Below are 19294 nucleotides of genomic sequence, written 5' to 3' on the forward strand. Positions count from 1 at the left end.
TATTGCCCCTGGTACTGGTACCCTACTAACTGGCACTGCCCCTGGTACTGGTACGCTACTAACTGGCACTGTCCCTGGTACTGGTACCCTACTAACTGGCACTGCCCCTGGTACTGGTACCCTACTAACTGGTACTGCCCTTGGTACTGGTACCCTACTAACTGGTACTGTCCCTGGTACTGGTACCCTACTAACTGGTACTGTCCCTGGTACTGGTACCCTACTAACTGGTAATGTTCCTGGTACTGGTACACTACTAACTGGCACTGTCCCTGGTATTGGTACCCTACTAACTGTACTGTCCCATGTCCCCTACTAACTGGTACTGTCCCTGGTACCCTACTAACTGGTATTGCCCCTGGTACTGGTACCCTACTAACTGGCACTGTCCCTGGTACGCTACTAACTGGCACTGTCCCTGGTACTGGTACCCTACTAACTGGCACTGCCCCTGGTACTGGTACCCTACTAACTGGTACTGCCCCTGGTACTGGTACCCTACTAACTGGTACTGTCCCTGGTACTGGTACCCTACTAACTGGTAATGTTCCTGGTACTGGTACACTACTAACTGGCACTGTCCCTGGTATTGGTACCCTACTAACTGGTACTGTCCTTGGTACCCTACTAACTGGTACTGTCCTTGGTACCCTACTAACTGGTACTGTCCTTGGTACCCTACTAACTGGTACTGTCCTTGGTACCCTACTAACTGGTACTGTCCCTGGTACTGGTACCCTACTAACTGGTACTGTCCTTGGTACCCTACTAACTGGTACTGCCCCTTGTACTGGTACCCCTACTAACTGGTTACTGTCCCTGGTACCCTACTAGCTGGTTCTGTCTCTGGTACCCCCACTAACTGGCACTGTCCCTGGTACTGGTACCCTACTAACTGGTACTGCCCCTGGTACTGGTACCCTACTAACTTGTACTGTCCCTGTTACTGGTACCCTACTAACTGCTACTGCCCGTGGTACTGGTACCCTACTAACTAGTACTGTCCCTGGTACTGGTACCTTACTAACTGGCACTGTCCCTGGTACTGGTACCCTACTAACTGGTACTGTCCCTGTACTGGTACCCTACTAACTGGTACTGGTACCCTACTAACTGGTACTGCCCCTGGTACTGGTACCCTACTAACTGGTACTGTCCCTGGTACCCTACTAGCTGGTTCTGTCTCTGGTACCCCACTAACTGGCACTGTCCCTGGTACTGGTACCCTACTAACTGGTACTGCCCCTGGTACTGGTACCCTACTAACTGGCACTGTCCCTGGTACTGGTACCCAACTAACTGGCACTGTCCCTGGTACTGGTACCCTACTAACTGGTACTGTCCCTGGTACTGGTACCCTACTAACTTGTACTGTCCCTGTTACTGGTACCCTACTAACTGCTACTGCCCGTGGTACTGGTACCCTACTAACTAGTACTGTCCCTGGTACTGGTACCTTACTAACTGGCACTGTCCCTGGTACTGGTACCCTACTAACTGGTACTGTCCCTGGTACTGGTACCCTACTAACTGGTACTGGTACCCTACTAACTGGTACTGTCCCTGGTACTGGTACCCTACTAACTGGTACTGGTACCCTACTAAGTGGTACTGGTACCCTACTAAGTGGTACTGCCTGGGACACACCTCACATTGGGCCCAAGACCGGTTAATTGCATATTCAAATGAGATTAAAATAAAAGGCATAATTACAACTAGGGGGGCACCAAATCCAGGATTCGGCTCAATCTATTTGCCGGGCCAATTGGAATGGGAATCTTTCATGAATGATTCGGGGTTCAGCCAAATCCCCAAATCGTCGTTTTGGTGCATCGCTAATTGAAACTGCCCAGGACTTTGTAGTCAGGTGACTGGGGGGTATTTTTAAGCAATTTTTATGGTAAAACCTCAGGCTCCTCCCAGGAAGAACGTAAATCACATTCTCCTTGTCTTCTTTCCGCCAGTGACACAGGTTCCGCTTCCCCAGCACTGAAAGCCCCAGATACCATCACCCAATGGCAAGCCTCCATGTTCTGCCTGTCAGAAGGGAAAGGATTGGGGGTGACCAAGTATCCGTCCAACTTCACCTCCTCCCTCCCGTTCTTTGTGGAGGTCTCTGTACCCTTCTCCTTCACTCGAGGGGAGATGTTGCTCCTGAGAGCCTTTGTGTCCAACTATCTGAATCAGTGCATCAAGGTAATACTGCACTTCTACTCAAACCACAATAGCGCCATTTATACTGCACTTCTACACAAACCCCAATACCGCCATTTATACTGCACTTCTACACAAACCCCAATACCGCCATTTATACTGCACTTCTACACAAACCCCAATACCGCCATTTATACTGCACTTCTACTCAAACCACAATACCGCCATTTATACTGCACTTCTACACAAACCACAATACCGCCATTTATACTGCACTTCTACACAAACCACAATACCGCCATTTATACTGCACTTCTACACAAACCCCAATACCGCCATTTATACTGCACTTCTACACAAACCCCAATACCGCCATTTATACTGCACTTCTACACAAACCCCAATACCGCCATTTATACTGCACTTCTACACAAACCCCAATACCGCCATTTATACTGCACTTCTACACAAACCACAATACCGCCATTTATACTGCACTTCTACACAAACCCCAATACCGCCATTTATACTGCACTTCTACACAAACCACAATACCGCCATTTATACTGCACTTCTACACAAACCACAATACCGCCATTTATACTGCACTTCTACACAACCACAATACCGCCATTTATACTGCACTTCTACTCAAACCACAATACCGCCATTTATACTGCACTTCTACACAAACCCAATACCGCCATTTATACTGCACTTCTACACAAACCACAATACCGCCATTTATACTGCACTTCTACTCAAACCACAATACCGCCATTTATACTGCACTTCTACTCAAACCACAATAGCGCCATTTATACTGCACTTCTACACAAACCACAATACCGCCATTTATACTGCACTTCTACACAAACCCAATACCGCCATTTATACTGCACTTCTACTCAAACCACAATACCGCCATTTATACTGCACTTCTACACAAACCACAATACCGCCATTTATACTGCACTTCTACACAAACCCCAATACCGCCATTTATACTGCACTTCTACACAAACCCCAATACCGCCATTTATACTGCACTTCTACTCAAACCACAATACCGCCATTTATACAGCACTTCTACACAAACCACAATACCGCCATTTATACTGCACTTCTACTCAACCACAATAGCGCCATTTATACTGCACTTCTGCACAAACCACAATGCCGCCATTTATACTGCACTTCTGCACAAACCACAATGCCGCCATTTATACTGCACTTCTGCACAAACCACAATACCGCCATTTATACTGCACTTCTGCACAAACCACAATACCGCCATTTATACTGCACTTCTACACAAACCACAATACCGCCATTTATACTGCACTTCTGCACAATACCGCCATTTATACTGCACTTCTACACAAACCACAATACCGCCATTTATACTGCACTTCTACTCAAACCACAATACCGCCATTTATACTGCACTTCTACTCAAACCACAATACCGCCATTTATACTGCACTTCTACACAAACCACAATACCGCCATTTATACTGCACTTCTACACAAACCACAATACCGCCATTTATTCTGCACTTCTACTCAAACCACAATACCGCCATTTATACTGCACTTCTACACAAACCACAATACCGCCATTTATACTGCACTTCTACACAAACCACAATACCGCCATTTATACTGCACTTCTACTCAAACCCCAATACCGCCATTTATACTGCACTTCTACTCAAACCCCAATACCGCCATTTATACTGCACTTCTACACAAACCCCAATACCGCCATTTATACTGCACTTGTACTCAAACCACAATACCGCCATTTATACTGCACTTCTACTCAACCACAATACCGCCATTTATACAGCACTTCTACACAAACCACAATACCGCCATTTATACTGCACTTCTACTCAACCACAATAGCGCCATTTATACTGCACTTCTACACAAACCACAATGCCGCCATTTATACTGCACTTCTGCACAAACCACAATGCCGCCATTTATACTGCACTTCTGCACAAACCACAATGCCGCCATTTATACTGCACTTCTACTCAACCACAATAGCGCCATTTATACTGCACTTCTGCACAAACCACAATGCCGCCATTTATACTGCACTTCTGCACAAACCACAATGCCGCCATTTATACTGCACTTCTGCACAAACCACAATACCGCCATTTATACTGCACTTCTGCACAAACCACAATGCCGCCATTTATACTGCACTTTCTGCACAAACCACAATGCCGCCATTTATACTGCACTTCTGCACAAACCACAATACCGCCATTTATACTGCACTTCTGCACAAACCACAATGCCGCCATTTATACTGCACTTCTGCACAAACCACAATACCGCCATTTATACTGCACTTCTGCACAAACCACAATGCCGCCATTTATACTGCACTTCTGCACAAACCACAATGCCGCCATTTATACTGCACTTCTACTCAACCACAATAGCGCCATTTATACTGCACTTCTGCACAAACCACAATGCGCCATTTATACTGCACTTCTGCACAAACCACAATGCCGCCATTTATACTGCACTTCTGCACAAACCACAATGCCGCCATTTATACTGCACTTCTGCACAAACCACAATGCCGCCATTTATACTGCACTTCTGCACAAACCACAATACCGCCATTTATACTGCACTTCTGCACAAACCACAATACCGCCATTTATACTGCACTTCTACACAAACCACAATACCGCCATTTATACTGCACTTCTGCACAATACCGCCATTTATACTGCACTTCTACACAAACCACAATACCGCCATTTATACTGCACTTCTACACAAACCATAATACCGCCATTTATACTGCACTTCTACACAAACCACAATAAAGCCATTTATACTGCACTTCTACACAAACCACAATACCGCCATTTATACTGCACTTCTACACAAACCCCAATACCGCCATTTATACTGCACTTCTACTCAAACCACAATACCGCCATTTATACTGCACTTCTACTCAAACCACAATACCGCCATTTATACTGCACTTCTACACAAACCCCAATACCGCCATTTATACTGCACTTCTACTCAAACCCCAATACCGCCATTTATACTGCACTTCTACTCAAACCACAATACCGCCATTTATACTGCACTTCTACTCAAACCACAATACCGCCATTTATACTGCACTTCTACTCAAACCACAATACCGCCATTTATACTGCACTTCTACTCAAACCACAATACCGCCATTTATACTGCACTTCTACTCAAACCACAATACCACCATTTATACTGCACTTCTACTCAAACCACAATACCGCCATTTATACTGCACTTCTACTCAAACCACAATACCGCCATTTATACTGCGCTTCTACTCAAACCAACGCATATACCAACCCATTTATACTGCACTTCTACTCAAACCCCAATACCGCCATTTATACTGCGCTTCTACTCAAACCACAATACCGCCATTTATACTGCGCTTCTACTCAAACCACAATACCACCATTTATACTGCACTTCTACTCAAACCCCAATACCGCCATTTATACTGCACTTCTACTCAAACCACAATACCGCCATTTATACTGCGCTTCTACTCAAACCACAATACCACCATTTATACTGCACTTCTACTCAAACCCCAATACCGCCATTTATACTGCGCTTCTACTCAAACCACAATACCACCATTTATACTGCACTTCTACTCAAACCACAATACCGCCATTTATACTGCGCTTCTACTCAAACCACAATACCACCATTTATACTGCACTTCTACTCAAACCACAATACCGCCATTTATACTGCACTTCTACAACAAACCACAATAGCGCCATTTATACTGCACTTCTACTCAAACCCCAATACCGGCCATTTATACTGCACTTCTACACAAACCACAATACCGCCATTATACTGCGCTTCTACTCAAACCACAATACCACCATTTATACTGCACTTCTACACAAACCACAATACCGCCATTTATACTGCACTTCTACTCAAACCACAATACCACCATTTATACTGCACTTCTACACAAACCACAATAGCGCCATTTATACTGCACTTCTACTCAAACCACAATACCACCATTTATACTGCACTTCTACACAAACCACAATAGCGCCATTTATACTGCGCTTCTACTCAAACCACAATACCGCCATTTATACAGCACTTCTACTCAAACCACAATACCACCATTTATACAGCACTTCTACTCAAAACCACAATACCGCCATTATACTGCACTTCTACTCAACCACAATACCGCCATTTATACTGCACTTCTACTCAACCACAATAGCGCCATTTATACTGCACTTCTACACAAACCCCAATACCGCCATTTATACTGCACTTCTACTCAAACCCCAATACCGCCATTTATACTGCACTTCTACACAAACCCCAATACCGCCATTTATACTGCACTTCTACTCAAACCACAATACCGCCATTTATACTGCACTTCTACTCAAACCACAATACCGCCATTTATAATGCACTTCTACACAAACCACAATACCGCCATTTATACTGCACTTCTACACAAACCCCAATACCGCCATTTATACTGCGCTTCTACTCAAACCACAATACCACCATTTATACTGCACTTCTACACAAACCACAATACCGCCATTTATACTGCACTTCTACTCAAACCACAATACCACCATTTATACTGCACTTCTACACAAACCACAATACCGCCATTTATACTGCACTTCTACTCAACCACAATAGCACCATTTATACTGCACTTCTACACAAACCCCAATACCGCCATTTATACTGCACTTCTACACAAACCACAATACCGCCATTTATACTGCACTTCTACTCAACCACAATAGCACCATTTATACTGCACTTCTACACAAACCACAATACCGCCATTTATACTGCACTTCTACTCAAACCACAATACCACCATTTATACTGCACTTCTACACAAACCACAATACCGCCATTTATACTGCACTTCTACACAAACCACAATACCGCCATTTATACTGCACTTCTACTCAAACCACAATACCACCATTTATACTGCACTTCTACACAAACCACAATACCGCCATTTATACTGCACTTCTACACAAACCACAATACCGCCATTTATACTGCACTTCTACACAAACCACAATAGCGCCATTTATACTGCACTTCTACTCAAACCACAATACCGCCATTTATACTGCACTTCTACTCAAACCACAATACCACCATTTATACTGCACTTCTACACAAACCACAATAGCGCCATTTATACTGCACTTCTACTCAAACCACAATACCGCCATTTATACTGCACTTCTACACAAACCCCAATACCGCCATTTATACTGCACTTCTACACAAACCACAATACCGCCATTTATACTGCACTTCTAAACAAACCCCAATACCGCCATTTATACTGCACTTCTACACAAACCCCAATACCGCCATTTATACTGCACTTCTACTCAAACCACAATACCGCCATTTATACTGCACTTCTACTCAAACCACAATACCGCCATTTATACCGCACTTCTACTCAAACCACAATACCGCCATTTATACCGCACTTCTACACAAACCCCAATACCGCCATTTATACTGCACTTCTACTCAAACCACAATACCGCCATTTATACTGCACTTCTACTCAAACCACAATACCGCCATTTATACTGCACTTCTACTCAAACCACAATACCGCCATTTATACGCACTTCTACTCAAACCACAATACCGCCATTTATACTGCACTTCTACTCAAACCACAATACCGCCATTTATACTGCACTTCTACACAAACCACAATACCGCCATTTATACTGCACTTCTACTCAAACCACAATACCGCCATTTATACTGCACTTCTACTCAAACCACAATACCGCCATTTATACCGCACTTCTACTCAAACCACAATACCGCCATTTATACCGCACTTCTACACAAACCCCAATACCGCCATTTATACTGCACTTCTACTCAAACCACAATACCGCCATTTATACTGCGCTTCTACACAAACCACAATACCGCCATTTATACTGCGCTTCTACGCAAACCACAATACCGCCATTTATACTGCCCTTCTACTCAAACCACAATACCGCCATTTATACTGCACTTCTACACAAACCACAATACCGCCATTTATACTGCACTTCTACTCAAACCACAATACCGCCATTTATACTGCACTTCTACTCAAACCCCAATACCGCCATTATACTGCACTCTACTCAAACCACAATACCGCCATTTATACTGCACTTCTACTCAAACCACAATACCGCCATTTATACTGCACTTCTACTCAAACCACAATACCGCCATTTATACCGCACTTCTACTCAAACCACAATACCGCCATTTATACTGCACTTCTACTTAAACCACAATACCGCCATTTATACTGCACTTCTACACAAACCACAATACCGCCATTTATACTGCACTTCTACTCAAACCACAATACCGCCATTTATACTGCACTTCTACTCAAACCACAATACCGCCATTTATACCGCACTTCTACTCAAACCACAATACCGCCATTTATACCGCACTTCTACACAAACCCCAATACCGCCATTTATACTGCACTTCTACTCAAACCACAATACCGCCATTTATACTGCGCTTCTACACAAACCACAATACCGCCATTTATACTGCGCTTCTACGCAAACCACAATACCGCCATTTATACTGCCCTTCTACTCAAACCACAATACCGCCATTTATACTGCACTTCTACACAAACCACAATACCGCCATTTATACTGCACTTCTACTCAAACCAGAATAGCGCCATTTATACTGCACTTCTACACAAACCCCAATACCGCCATTTATACTGCACTTCTACACAAACCACAATACCGCCATCAGTTGTCCAACTCAGCCTTTAGATTTTCATCACATTCTACTCATCGGATTATCTTATTTATTGGGGTTTTCAAGACAATTTAATACTGGCTTGGATTTTTCAAATCCCTTTTGTGAGGGAAAGGTAGGGGGACCACTGGTTGGGGGCCACTGCCCTATACAATACTTTGGGAGATTGCTGAATGACCAGATTACATTTAGTTTGGCTCTTCAGGTATGGAAGTGCCTATATATCACTGAGACCCCACCACCACCCATTCCTGCAGGCTTTGCACCCCTGCCCAGCTTCAAACCAGCCCCACAACGCCACCCTTTAGCCCCAACTCACATAGTAGATACAGGAGGATGGGAATGGGGAGATCGTACAGCACAACCACCTCAGCTAAAGGCTCCTATAATTACCCCCACTGCATCATCAAATAAGCCTTCAAACTTGTTTGCACTAAAGGGTAAGTTGGACTTTGAATATTGAGATGTTCTGAATAATGTAAGTCTTCATAAATACTGCAGTGACTATTCTTGTGTGTATTTAGGTACGTGTGACCCTGCAACCATCCAAGGACTACACAGCCATTCTGCAGGAAGGGACACAGGACATGTGTGTGTGCCCCAAAGGCAGGGCCTCCTACTCCTGGAACGTGACTGCTAATTCGCTGGGTAGGCGCTCTCGCAAACTTCCAACATTTTGAACAGAATGTCTAATTAAAAGCTTACGTTTTTGTGAATACGCGTTAGGGTTTCTACCTTTTCTATCTTCCTATATTTGTTATCTTTTTGCCTTTTTAATACTTTTGGCAACTCTATATACAGTTGAAACACATTGTATAAGCATACGGGTGCATATCAAAGCCTGCCTCTGCTTCTCCCTACAGGAGTGATAAGTTTTAATGTGACCGTTCAGATGACTTTTATTGGAGCAACGTGCGGAGGGCCTCCCAACACCACCCAACCACCTCGCAGTGATACTGTAATAAAGACCGTCATTGTGGAGGTGAAAATCCAGTTACACTCCCATTGATTGTCCATGTAGAATAGCTCTTCTAAAACTGTGCAACCGGGACCACCTGAAGTTCTGTGGAACTAGACTAGTGTGAATGCAAAAAAAAAGTATATAAGATCGACTAGTCCTCTTGACTGGCATCCCTCCATATTGGCTTCTGTTCTAACTTTCAGCCTTCCTCCCATGACCATACCCTACTGTGAATGGACAGGAGGTCCAGCTTTGGAGTTTCTGTAGTGCTGTAGGGTAAATGAGGAAAACCACAGTCCTGGCATGGAGGTGAAACTCCATAGAGGACCCACTAAAGTGATCTACTGGTGGCCCACTCTGGCTCTGTTTCATGAGACTCTGTGTTCCTGTCTGGTACATGTCCCCAGTAGCCACTTCAACTGAAAACTAGATATCCTTTCATATATAGACAGCACTGTGATTTTTTTAAAAAAAAGGCCTTTATTGCAGCCAAAATGGCTGCAACACAAGCAATAGCAACGTTTCAGACCTCCTAGGCCTTTTACGAAGCTCTAGGATTTTCTAGAAGTTCTGAAACGTGGCTGCCAGGGCTTATTTTGAATCTAAAGGCGGCCATACAAGTTAAGATCCACTCGTTTAGCGAGTTCGCCAAGCAAGCAGATCTTCTCCCGATATTCCCTCCTACGGGTGGGCGTTATCGGGCAAATGTAGGCTAATTAGATCGTTTAGCCCGAATTAACAGCGGCAATGGGCACAGTCGGTTTGGGGACTGACTAAATCTTTTAACCTGCCCAATCGATATCTGCCCAATTTCAGGCCAGATATCGGTCGGGCATGCCCTCGTTGCTGCCCCTACACAGGCCAATTAGCTGCTGAATCGGTCTAAGCTGTATGGCCACCTTAAGTCTGGACCGACATAGGGCAGGCAATAAGATCAGGGCCTCGTTGCAGTCTGCACCCACCAGTGCTTAGTTACTTGTGTGACTTGCTAGAGGGTAGGGTATGGAAGGGGAATGCCAGTGTTCATACATATACACTAATGTACCTTGTCGTTGAAGTGGCAGTTTGGCTAATACAATGCTGAAGGTTAAATCACTGGAACAGATGGTTTGGGCTCTGTAAGAGGCAAAATATAATACAGAACATAATGGGGATTGTTGTCATGCAAACATTGAACAAATATCATAACCTGTATCAACCAGTGACCCATCGCCTCTTGCCAATAAGTGTATAAGAAAAGCATTTTTTAATTCACACGTCCCGTATGTCCTTCCCTAACAGGCCGAGGGTATAGAGAAGGAAGTGACATACAGTAACCTGGTGTGTGTGGAAGGTAAGTCCCTTCTCCCCAAGAAAAATCATTCTTGCCTGGGGATCCTGCAACAGCCCCATCTGTTGGCCAGATTGGAAATCTACCCTTACCTTTATTTTCTGCTGACTGCTATTGGTTATACTCATAATCCCAGCCTAGTCGTATGGTGGGATAGGGAGAGTCATTAGGGCCATAGAGTGGATATTTAATACAGAGTATAATGCACATAATTCCTGCATTTTGGGCATCATCATCTCTAAATCCAGTCCCACTGCTTGACTTTCCCTCTAACGCTGAACTAGATCTAATAAAGTTGTTAGTTCCAGAATACTCTTCATGTTCTTTCTCCACCATCTTTATACAGGCAACAACGCACAAATTCCATTCAGCATCACCCCACCCGCAAACATGGTGAAAGGATCCGCCAAGGCTTCTGTCACTGTGATTGGTGAGTAACACATGGAGTGTGGGCAGCCCAGAAAATAGGCACAAACTCACTCTAATGGATAAAATAAGAGTTGTGCCGTTGGGTTGCCATATAGTATTGTTCCTCTATACAGCCTCGCACCATCCTGGGGTGCTTCTAGGGATTCTACACTGAATCACTGAGTATAGAAATATAAGGAACGTATTGTCAATCCAATATAAGATGTGGGCTAGTGACTGTCGAAAATACTTTTGAATAAGTAGAAAATACTTTTGAATTATTTCTTCGGGTGACAGGTCCCCTTTAAACTTGCACATCAACCAGGACTTAACTATTTCTAGCAGTTAAACGGTCTGCCCCCCTGTTGTCCCATCGATGCCCATAGACACATGTGGGGTTGCCCCTGTTGCAGCTGCGCAGAAGTCATATCAGTATTATCATTGTATCTGTGTGGGTATAACAACTTCAGGTTTCTTGTTAAACACTGGCAAACCTTATCCCACATATAGGGGACCCACTGGGCCACGCTGTTAACAATCCGGACTCTCTGATCCAGATGCCCACGGGCTGTGGGGAACAGAATCTAGTTAAGTTGCTGCCAATACCGGCGGTGCTGGCTTATCTGAATTGCAGCGGGCAGCTAACCAAGGAGATCCAAGACAAAGCAGTGCAGTACATGGCAACTGGTGAGTACTCCACTATAATATATGCTTGTGGCACCAACAGTATTAAAAATGCATTGACTAAAGGCTCATTCTCATCCCCATAAATGTAAAAGTGGTACGTGCCAACTACCCTAGATATGAAGATGCTACTGGTTGCGTTTTAGGATTGTGTCCCTCATTAATAACCATAAATACGACTTTACAAAAGAATTTTTCTTGTTTCACCACTCCAAAATAATGCAACATTTTGCAAAATATGCCATGAAGCTGTCAAAGCTGTCAGTAATGGGATGGTGTCACCCATATTAGTAGCATATTGAGGTACTTGTTACATTGAAGTCTTTTGGTTGATGTTATTCAGGGATGCACCGAATCCACTATTTTATGATCCAGCCGAACCCCCAAATCGGGTAATGAAAAATTTACATTTCAGATTTGGATTCCCGAACCGAATCCTGGATGCATCCCTAATATTATTATCACAGGATTTAAATGTCTTTCTATATCTTGTTTTATTGTGGATTCTGTCCTATAAAATTTCTGGTTATTTGGCTTCTTAGGAAATTGATATTTATGAGCCAGTGGAAGGGAGAGTGTAAGCTCCACTGGTGCACTGACCAATGTGAATTGTTAAATACTTTTATAAAAGTTCAGCACAGTAGTGTACCAAGCAGCCCCTGGGCCCCACTGCAATGAAAACTCCAGAGGGGCTGGCGCAACCCAGCACCCCCCTCCCACACAGGTGTACGCCTGCCGACTCGGTATTTACGGTATTAAAGTGGCTATGGTGGGGAATGTTTATGCAGCAGACCCTGCTCCAGGCCTTCCTGGCCCCCCATGGCCATGGGGTCTGCTTCCTCTATAGTTACGGACTTGGTTCAGCATTATATTGGTGTTTCTATGCTCCCATGTTTCCTAGGGTATGTAAGGCAGCTTGGTTTCAAACGCTACGATGGAACTTTCAGTGCTTTTGGACAAAGAGATCCTGAGGGAAGTTCATGGTGAGTAAAGATTAAGAATGGTGAAGAAATGGTTCAGACAATAATGTGTGCACATGTGCACTGCACTTTTTATTAAATTATTTCAACACCCTTTAAAGACTGTAGTTGTGGTTAACCAAGGGACATAAGCTGTACAATCGTACTTTATACAAATTATAGCTCCAGCTAAGCCCACCATTAAAGATTTCTCATTCCTTGGGGTACGTTAGGGACCACAATAAGACCTGAATATTCTCATTAAAGTTTTTACTGAATTTTTTTCCTCTTTGTGTTTTTCCCCAGGTTGACAGCTTTATCTTTATACACATTTCAGAAAATAAAGCAATATACATTAGTAGATCCAACAGTCATAAATCAGGCGCTGATTGCCCTTGAGAAAAGCCAGGACCTTCAATCAGGATGTTTTAAAGTCTCTGGGACTCTGTTTAATAGTGAACTCAAGGTAAGTGTTCTTGTCAGAACCAGGAATACTGACATGACTAGGATTAGGACTAGAACATGGACACTGGGGAAGTGGGAGTGAATGTCTGGTTGCTAGAGGTCTAGTGTTCCTAGATGAACAACTTAGAAATGCAAATACAGACTGGACAGTTGGAGTGTGTGGATAAAGGTGGCCATACACGTTAACATCCACTTGCTTGGCGAGGTCACCAAGCGAGCAGATCTTCTCCCGATATCCCCACCTACGGGTGGGTGATATTGGGAGAATTTAGGTTAATTCGAATTAGAATGCCGGAATAGGTGCAGTTGGTTCGGGGGGCGCATCAACGAGCCGATGTGGTCCCCGATCCGACTACATTTTTTAACCCGATTTCAGGCCAGATATCAGGCAGGCCCGTCGTTTGTGCCCCTACACAGGCTGATAAGCTGCCTACAAGGGACCAATATCGGCAGCTACAATCGGCGCGTGTATGGCCACCTTAAGGATAAAACATACTTGGTTGTTGTAGAAGCTCAATAGTGTTTTAGGGGAAAGTAGTTGGAGTATTCCTAGAGAAGATGGAATTGGGCCGTTCCTAGAGACTTGGGTGATAGGTTTTTAGAGAGAAGATAAGGATATGTTTGGTGAATAGATTATAGTCCTGCCTTTGTTTAATTTATGGAGGGGAGTATTTGAAAGAGCAGAGTAAGATTCAAAAGGTTACATAAAGAAAGTAATAGTAAAGGAGGGTCAGAAAATAAGTAGAAGTAGGAGATGGTTTTTGGTGAAAGGGCTGCATGGATCTTGCACAAAATGATTATTTACAGAGGTAGGGCAAGATTTAAAGTAGGGTGTCAATGGTTGTTTCAAGGTAAGAGGGAGTAGGCAGGTAGAGCTGGGGTAGGTTTGTGTATTGGCTAAATGGACTGAAGGAAACAATTGTTCTATCCAAGTGTTTAATATATCTGGACTCTGGGAACAAATTGCTTTAGCCTATAGGGTAAACCCATGTAAATGGAATTTTTTTAAGAGCCTTAAGGAATTTGTTCCCAGAATCCCTTTTGACTATTTACATACGTATGAGGCGGTCTCCTCAATCCTTTTGACTTGTTCATACATCTGGACTGAGATGGAAGTTTACCTGGTCTTACACGTTCAGCTTTTAGTCTTCTTCCAACAAACGTTCAGATATCAGTTGTACATTTAAATGCAACGATCTGAAAATCACATTCATACTGAAATTGTAGGATAAAGCCCTAAAAATAACAAATGGGAGGATGTTCTGAACATGTAAAAGTTGGCAGACACCAATCGTATGGAAGTGATTTCCATTGTAGGAACCCCAAGGATACTGCCAGATACACAATACATGCACAGATTTTATTGTTTTCCAACCAACATTTTCTAACCTGGACAATCGACTGAACAACCAATTGCCATGGTATGAAAATTATCGGGATAATAATTCTGAGCCCAAACACAGTCCGAAAACTAGGTTTCATATGATTTTATCGGTGCCTGTATGGCTAGCTTAAGAGAGAGAGAGCCGCCAGAAAACCAAATATTAGGGACTCGCTTTCACACCAATTATGTGTAGATAGTTGCTAAATGTGTGTCCATTTCATTATAATAACCAATCAGTATAATCCACCCTAATTTTATTTATGTCTTTATATTTATGGTTTATTTTTCCTTAACTAGATAGGCACAACTGCTGTCATAGTTCATTCTGTAGATTCCATACAGCTTGGGTGTCTTGTAGAGGTGCAATTTTTTTTTACCATTATTGAACACCTCTGTGATATGTGTAGTTTATATCTGTCAATAAGCCACTTGGACAATGAGGAGGTATAGCCGTTTGCCATATAAATGCTGAAGTATGACAGAGGTAACATTTTATCCTACAGGGTGGCGCTGAAAATGAAATCAGCTTTACGGCCTATGTGGTTGCAATTCTGATGGAGACGAACTACCCAGGAGCGGTAAGTGCCCAGTGTATTTGAGAGTCAAACTGAAATTCACATTCAGTTCAGCCACACAAGGAGACCTACTCTCATCCCACATTAGTTCACCCTACTGACTATAGAAGTAGCTTGGCTCACGTGGCTCATTAAAACTACAGTATTAAATACTCTGAATCATATACCTCTCAGGTAAAAATGTAAGGATATTAGAAGTTTAGAAGTCCCCTCCAAGTTCCATGGTAAAGACCTATATATCTTAGCTCCAGTCCATATGTTGACCAACTCTAATGCCACCTCCAAGTTCCATGGTAAAGACCATGGTTCCATGGTCATGGAACTCCTCAAAGATGTCTATATATCTTAGCTCCAGTCTATATGTTGACCAACACTAATGCCTACCTCATTCTATCTCCAGCAAACCCTTCTGCGTAATGGCTTGGGCTGCCTGGACGCAGCATCCAGGAGAGAGCAAACGCTGTATAACCTGGCTTTGCTCTTCTACGCATTCAGTTTATCTGGGAATGAAGAGAGGAGGAATGCTACATTGGCTAAACTGAAGAAATTGGCAATTCACGAAAGTAAGAATTTCCCAGGGACGTTAGATTATCAGATGTCTTTCTTAGATTCACAGTGAAATTGAGCAGAACCTCTTGGCAAGAAAATGGTTTTAGGGTAGGCTGGGTAGGCTTGGTGAAGACCAGGACAATGGGTGGATGGATAATAAAAGCAGTTTTTTATAGCTAAGCAAGTTAGAATTTATAAATTGGAGTAGGATAAATCTCCTGTTCATGGGACTTAATTACTCCTTAACTGAGTAATCCTTAGGTGGTAACTCGTTCATACGTATCAACCCACACATCCACCTAAAACCCCTCTTACCATCTTGTAAACCCCCTTTAGGAGTCCAAAATTCTTGACTGACCTATAGATGCTTTGCAGTTCCATGCAGTGAGTAGTTTTGGTAACATTTGTGTATCTGTTTCCCACTATCCAACCAGATGGTGGCATCCACTGGGAGCGTACTGACAAGCCAATCGCAGAGAAGTACCCATTTTTCTATGCCCCACCTCCTTCAGCTGATATAGAGATTACAGGTTATGTCCTGTTGGGGTTCACTAAGGGACCCGCCCCATCGCAAGAGGAAAAGTCCTATATGACCCAGATTGCAGTGTGGTTGGTTCGGCAGCAGAATTCTCAAGGAGGCTTTCGATCAACTGCAGTAAGTAATGATTCCTCTGTAGGAGGCAAACAAGGAGAACTAAAATCAAATAATATGAAAACCAGATGAACATGGTTTGGTTTTATTGTTAACTTGTTATTAAGTATATTTTATCCTTGTAAATCCCTCCCTTTATTCCAGGACACCGTAGTGGCCCTGCAGGCTCTCGCTGAATACAGCTGCCTAGTATACAAGAAAGGGGCCACCAATCGTGTCACAGTGTCTCTGGCAAGACAAGTGATTGCCACTTTTAATGTGCAGCCAAGCAACAGGCTTCTGGTACAGAGACGCATGCTGCCGAGCCAACAAGGAAACTACTCATTTGGTGTTAGTGGGAATGGCTGCTGCCTGATACAGGTAGGGACCCCCTCATGCAATTAACAATGCCCCATTAGAATAGGAACCCTTTACTAGGGGTAACAGTGTCCCATTAGAATAGGAACCCTCTACTAGGGGTAACAGTGTCCCATTAGAATAGAAACCTCCTCCTGAGGGCAACAGTGTCCTGTTAGAACAGCAATCCTCTTATAGGGGCAACAGTATCCAATAAGAACAGAAACTTGCTGCTGAGGGCAATAGTGTGCCATTAGAACCAGGATCCCCAGTGGCCGATAACCGTCACATTAGGGCAGGAATTCCCTGGTGGGTAGGGTTACAAGTTACTGATTCTGCACAATCACAATTTGAGGTGATTAAAAACAAAAGATTAGGAGAACTATCATCCCCATCAACCTCACATTCAGGTAAGTGTAACCCTTCATCTTCATTGACTTCCTTCTGTATTTTGTTATTTTCCTGGCCTTGTAGGGAAATACACTAACAACATTGGGACTCCATATGGATTTCATATTATAGTTTCTAAGGACAGCAGTGATTTCTGTAGAGTAATAAATTGATGCTAATTTTACAAAACCTGTGCTTAGAAAAAAGCCATTATTGCAGTAGAAAACACACACACACACACATATATAAGATATTTGTGAGATATATGAGATATGCGTATATGTAGTTATATATAAGAGATATAGGTGCTAACTGACCCAATGTTGGATGACTCTTTGTGCCAGTTGCAGCTTTGATAGTATATCCCTTGAGCAGGCAGTTAGTACAGGGGCTTATGCCTACATGCCCTCTATGTAGCACCCACATACTAGTATGCTAGTAAAGGACATGTACTGTATGTGGACACCCATGGACCTTATATGGCAGACTCATGTACTTACAAACAAAGTGTGAAGTGCTGTGTAATACAGGGTGTATCTGCTACCTTCCTGCTATTCTACCGGCCTCTGACCTCTTGTCTCTGTTGCAGTTACAATGGAAAAAAGAACCAGTCCAACATGGCGGTTGTAGACATGAAGTTGTTGTCAGGATATTCAGTGCAATACCAGTCACTTCTGCAGGTATGAGATAAACTCCAGGGCAACGCCATTAGGGGCAAACCTATGGGATATAAGTAACAAATATCAAGGGTATGAATGGGACAGAGCAGTGGGTATATATAATATAAATGGGACAGAGCAGTGGGTATATATAATATAAATGGGACAGAGCAGTGGGTATATATAATATAAATGGGACAGAGCAGTGGGTATATATAATATAAATGGGACAGAGCAGTGGGTATATAATATAAATGGGACAGAGCAGTGGGTATATATAATATAAATGGGACAGAGCAGTGGGTATATATAATATAAATGGGACAGAGCAGTGGGTATATATAATATAAATGGGACAGAGCAGTGGGTATATATAATATAAATGGGACAGAGCAGTGGGTATATATAATATAAATGGGACAGAGCAGTGGGTATATAATATAAATGGGACAGAGCAGTGGGTATATATAATATAAATGGGACAGAGCAGTGGGTATATATAATATAAATGGGACAGAGCAGTGGGTATATAATATAAATGGGACAGAGCAGTGGGTAATATAATATAAATGGGACAGAGCAGTGGGTATATATAATATAAATGGGACAGAGCAGTGGGTATATAATATAATGGGACAGAGCAGTGGGTATATAATATAAATGGGACAGAGCAGTGGGTATATAATATAAATGGGACAGAGCAGTGGGTATATATAATATAAATGGGACAGAGCAGTGGGTATATAATAATGGGAAAGGGTATATAAAAATGGGACAGAGCAGTGGGTATATAAATGGGAAGGGTATAAAAATGGGACAGAGCAGTGGGTATATATAATATAAATGGGACAGAGCAGTGGGTATATATAATATAAA

General features: G+C 43.0%; 1 protein-coding gene across 1 annotated transcript; it reads left to right on the forward strand.

Moving 5' to 3' along the window:
• The first annotated feature begins 1756 nt into the window (after positions 1–1756).
• Positions 1757–18445, forward strand: LOC101732535 (alpha-2-macroglobulin). Its single transcript, XM_031905755.1, has 14 exons — positions 1757–2196; positions 9591–9714; positions 9930–10048; positions 11309–11360; positions 11704–11787; positions 12276–12452; positions 13351–13432; positions 13715–13874; positions 15761–15835; positions 16233–16395; positions 16816–17036; positions 17178–17393; positions 17742–17779; positions 18349–18445. The coding sequence occupies exons 1-14, from the start codon at positions 2029–2031 to the stop codon at positions 18443–18445; spliced, it is 1776 nt and encodes a 591-aa protein (XP_031761615.1). The 5' UTR covers positions 1757–2028.
• The last annotated feature ends 849 nt before the right edge of the window (positions 18446–19294 follow it).

This window comes from Xenopus tropicalis, chromosome 7 (genome assembly GCF_000004195.4).
Source record: "Xenopus tropicalis strain Nigerian chromosome 7, UCB_Xtro_10.0, whole genome shotgun sequence".
NCBI lineage: Eukaryota > Metazoa > Chordata > Amphibia > Anura > Pipidae > Xenopus > Xenopus tropicalis.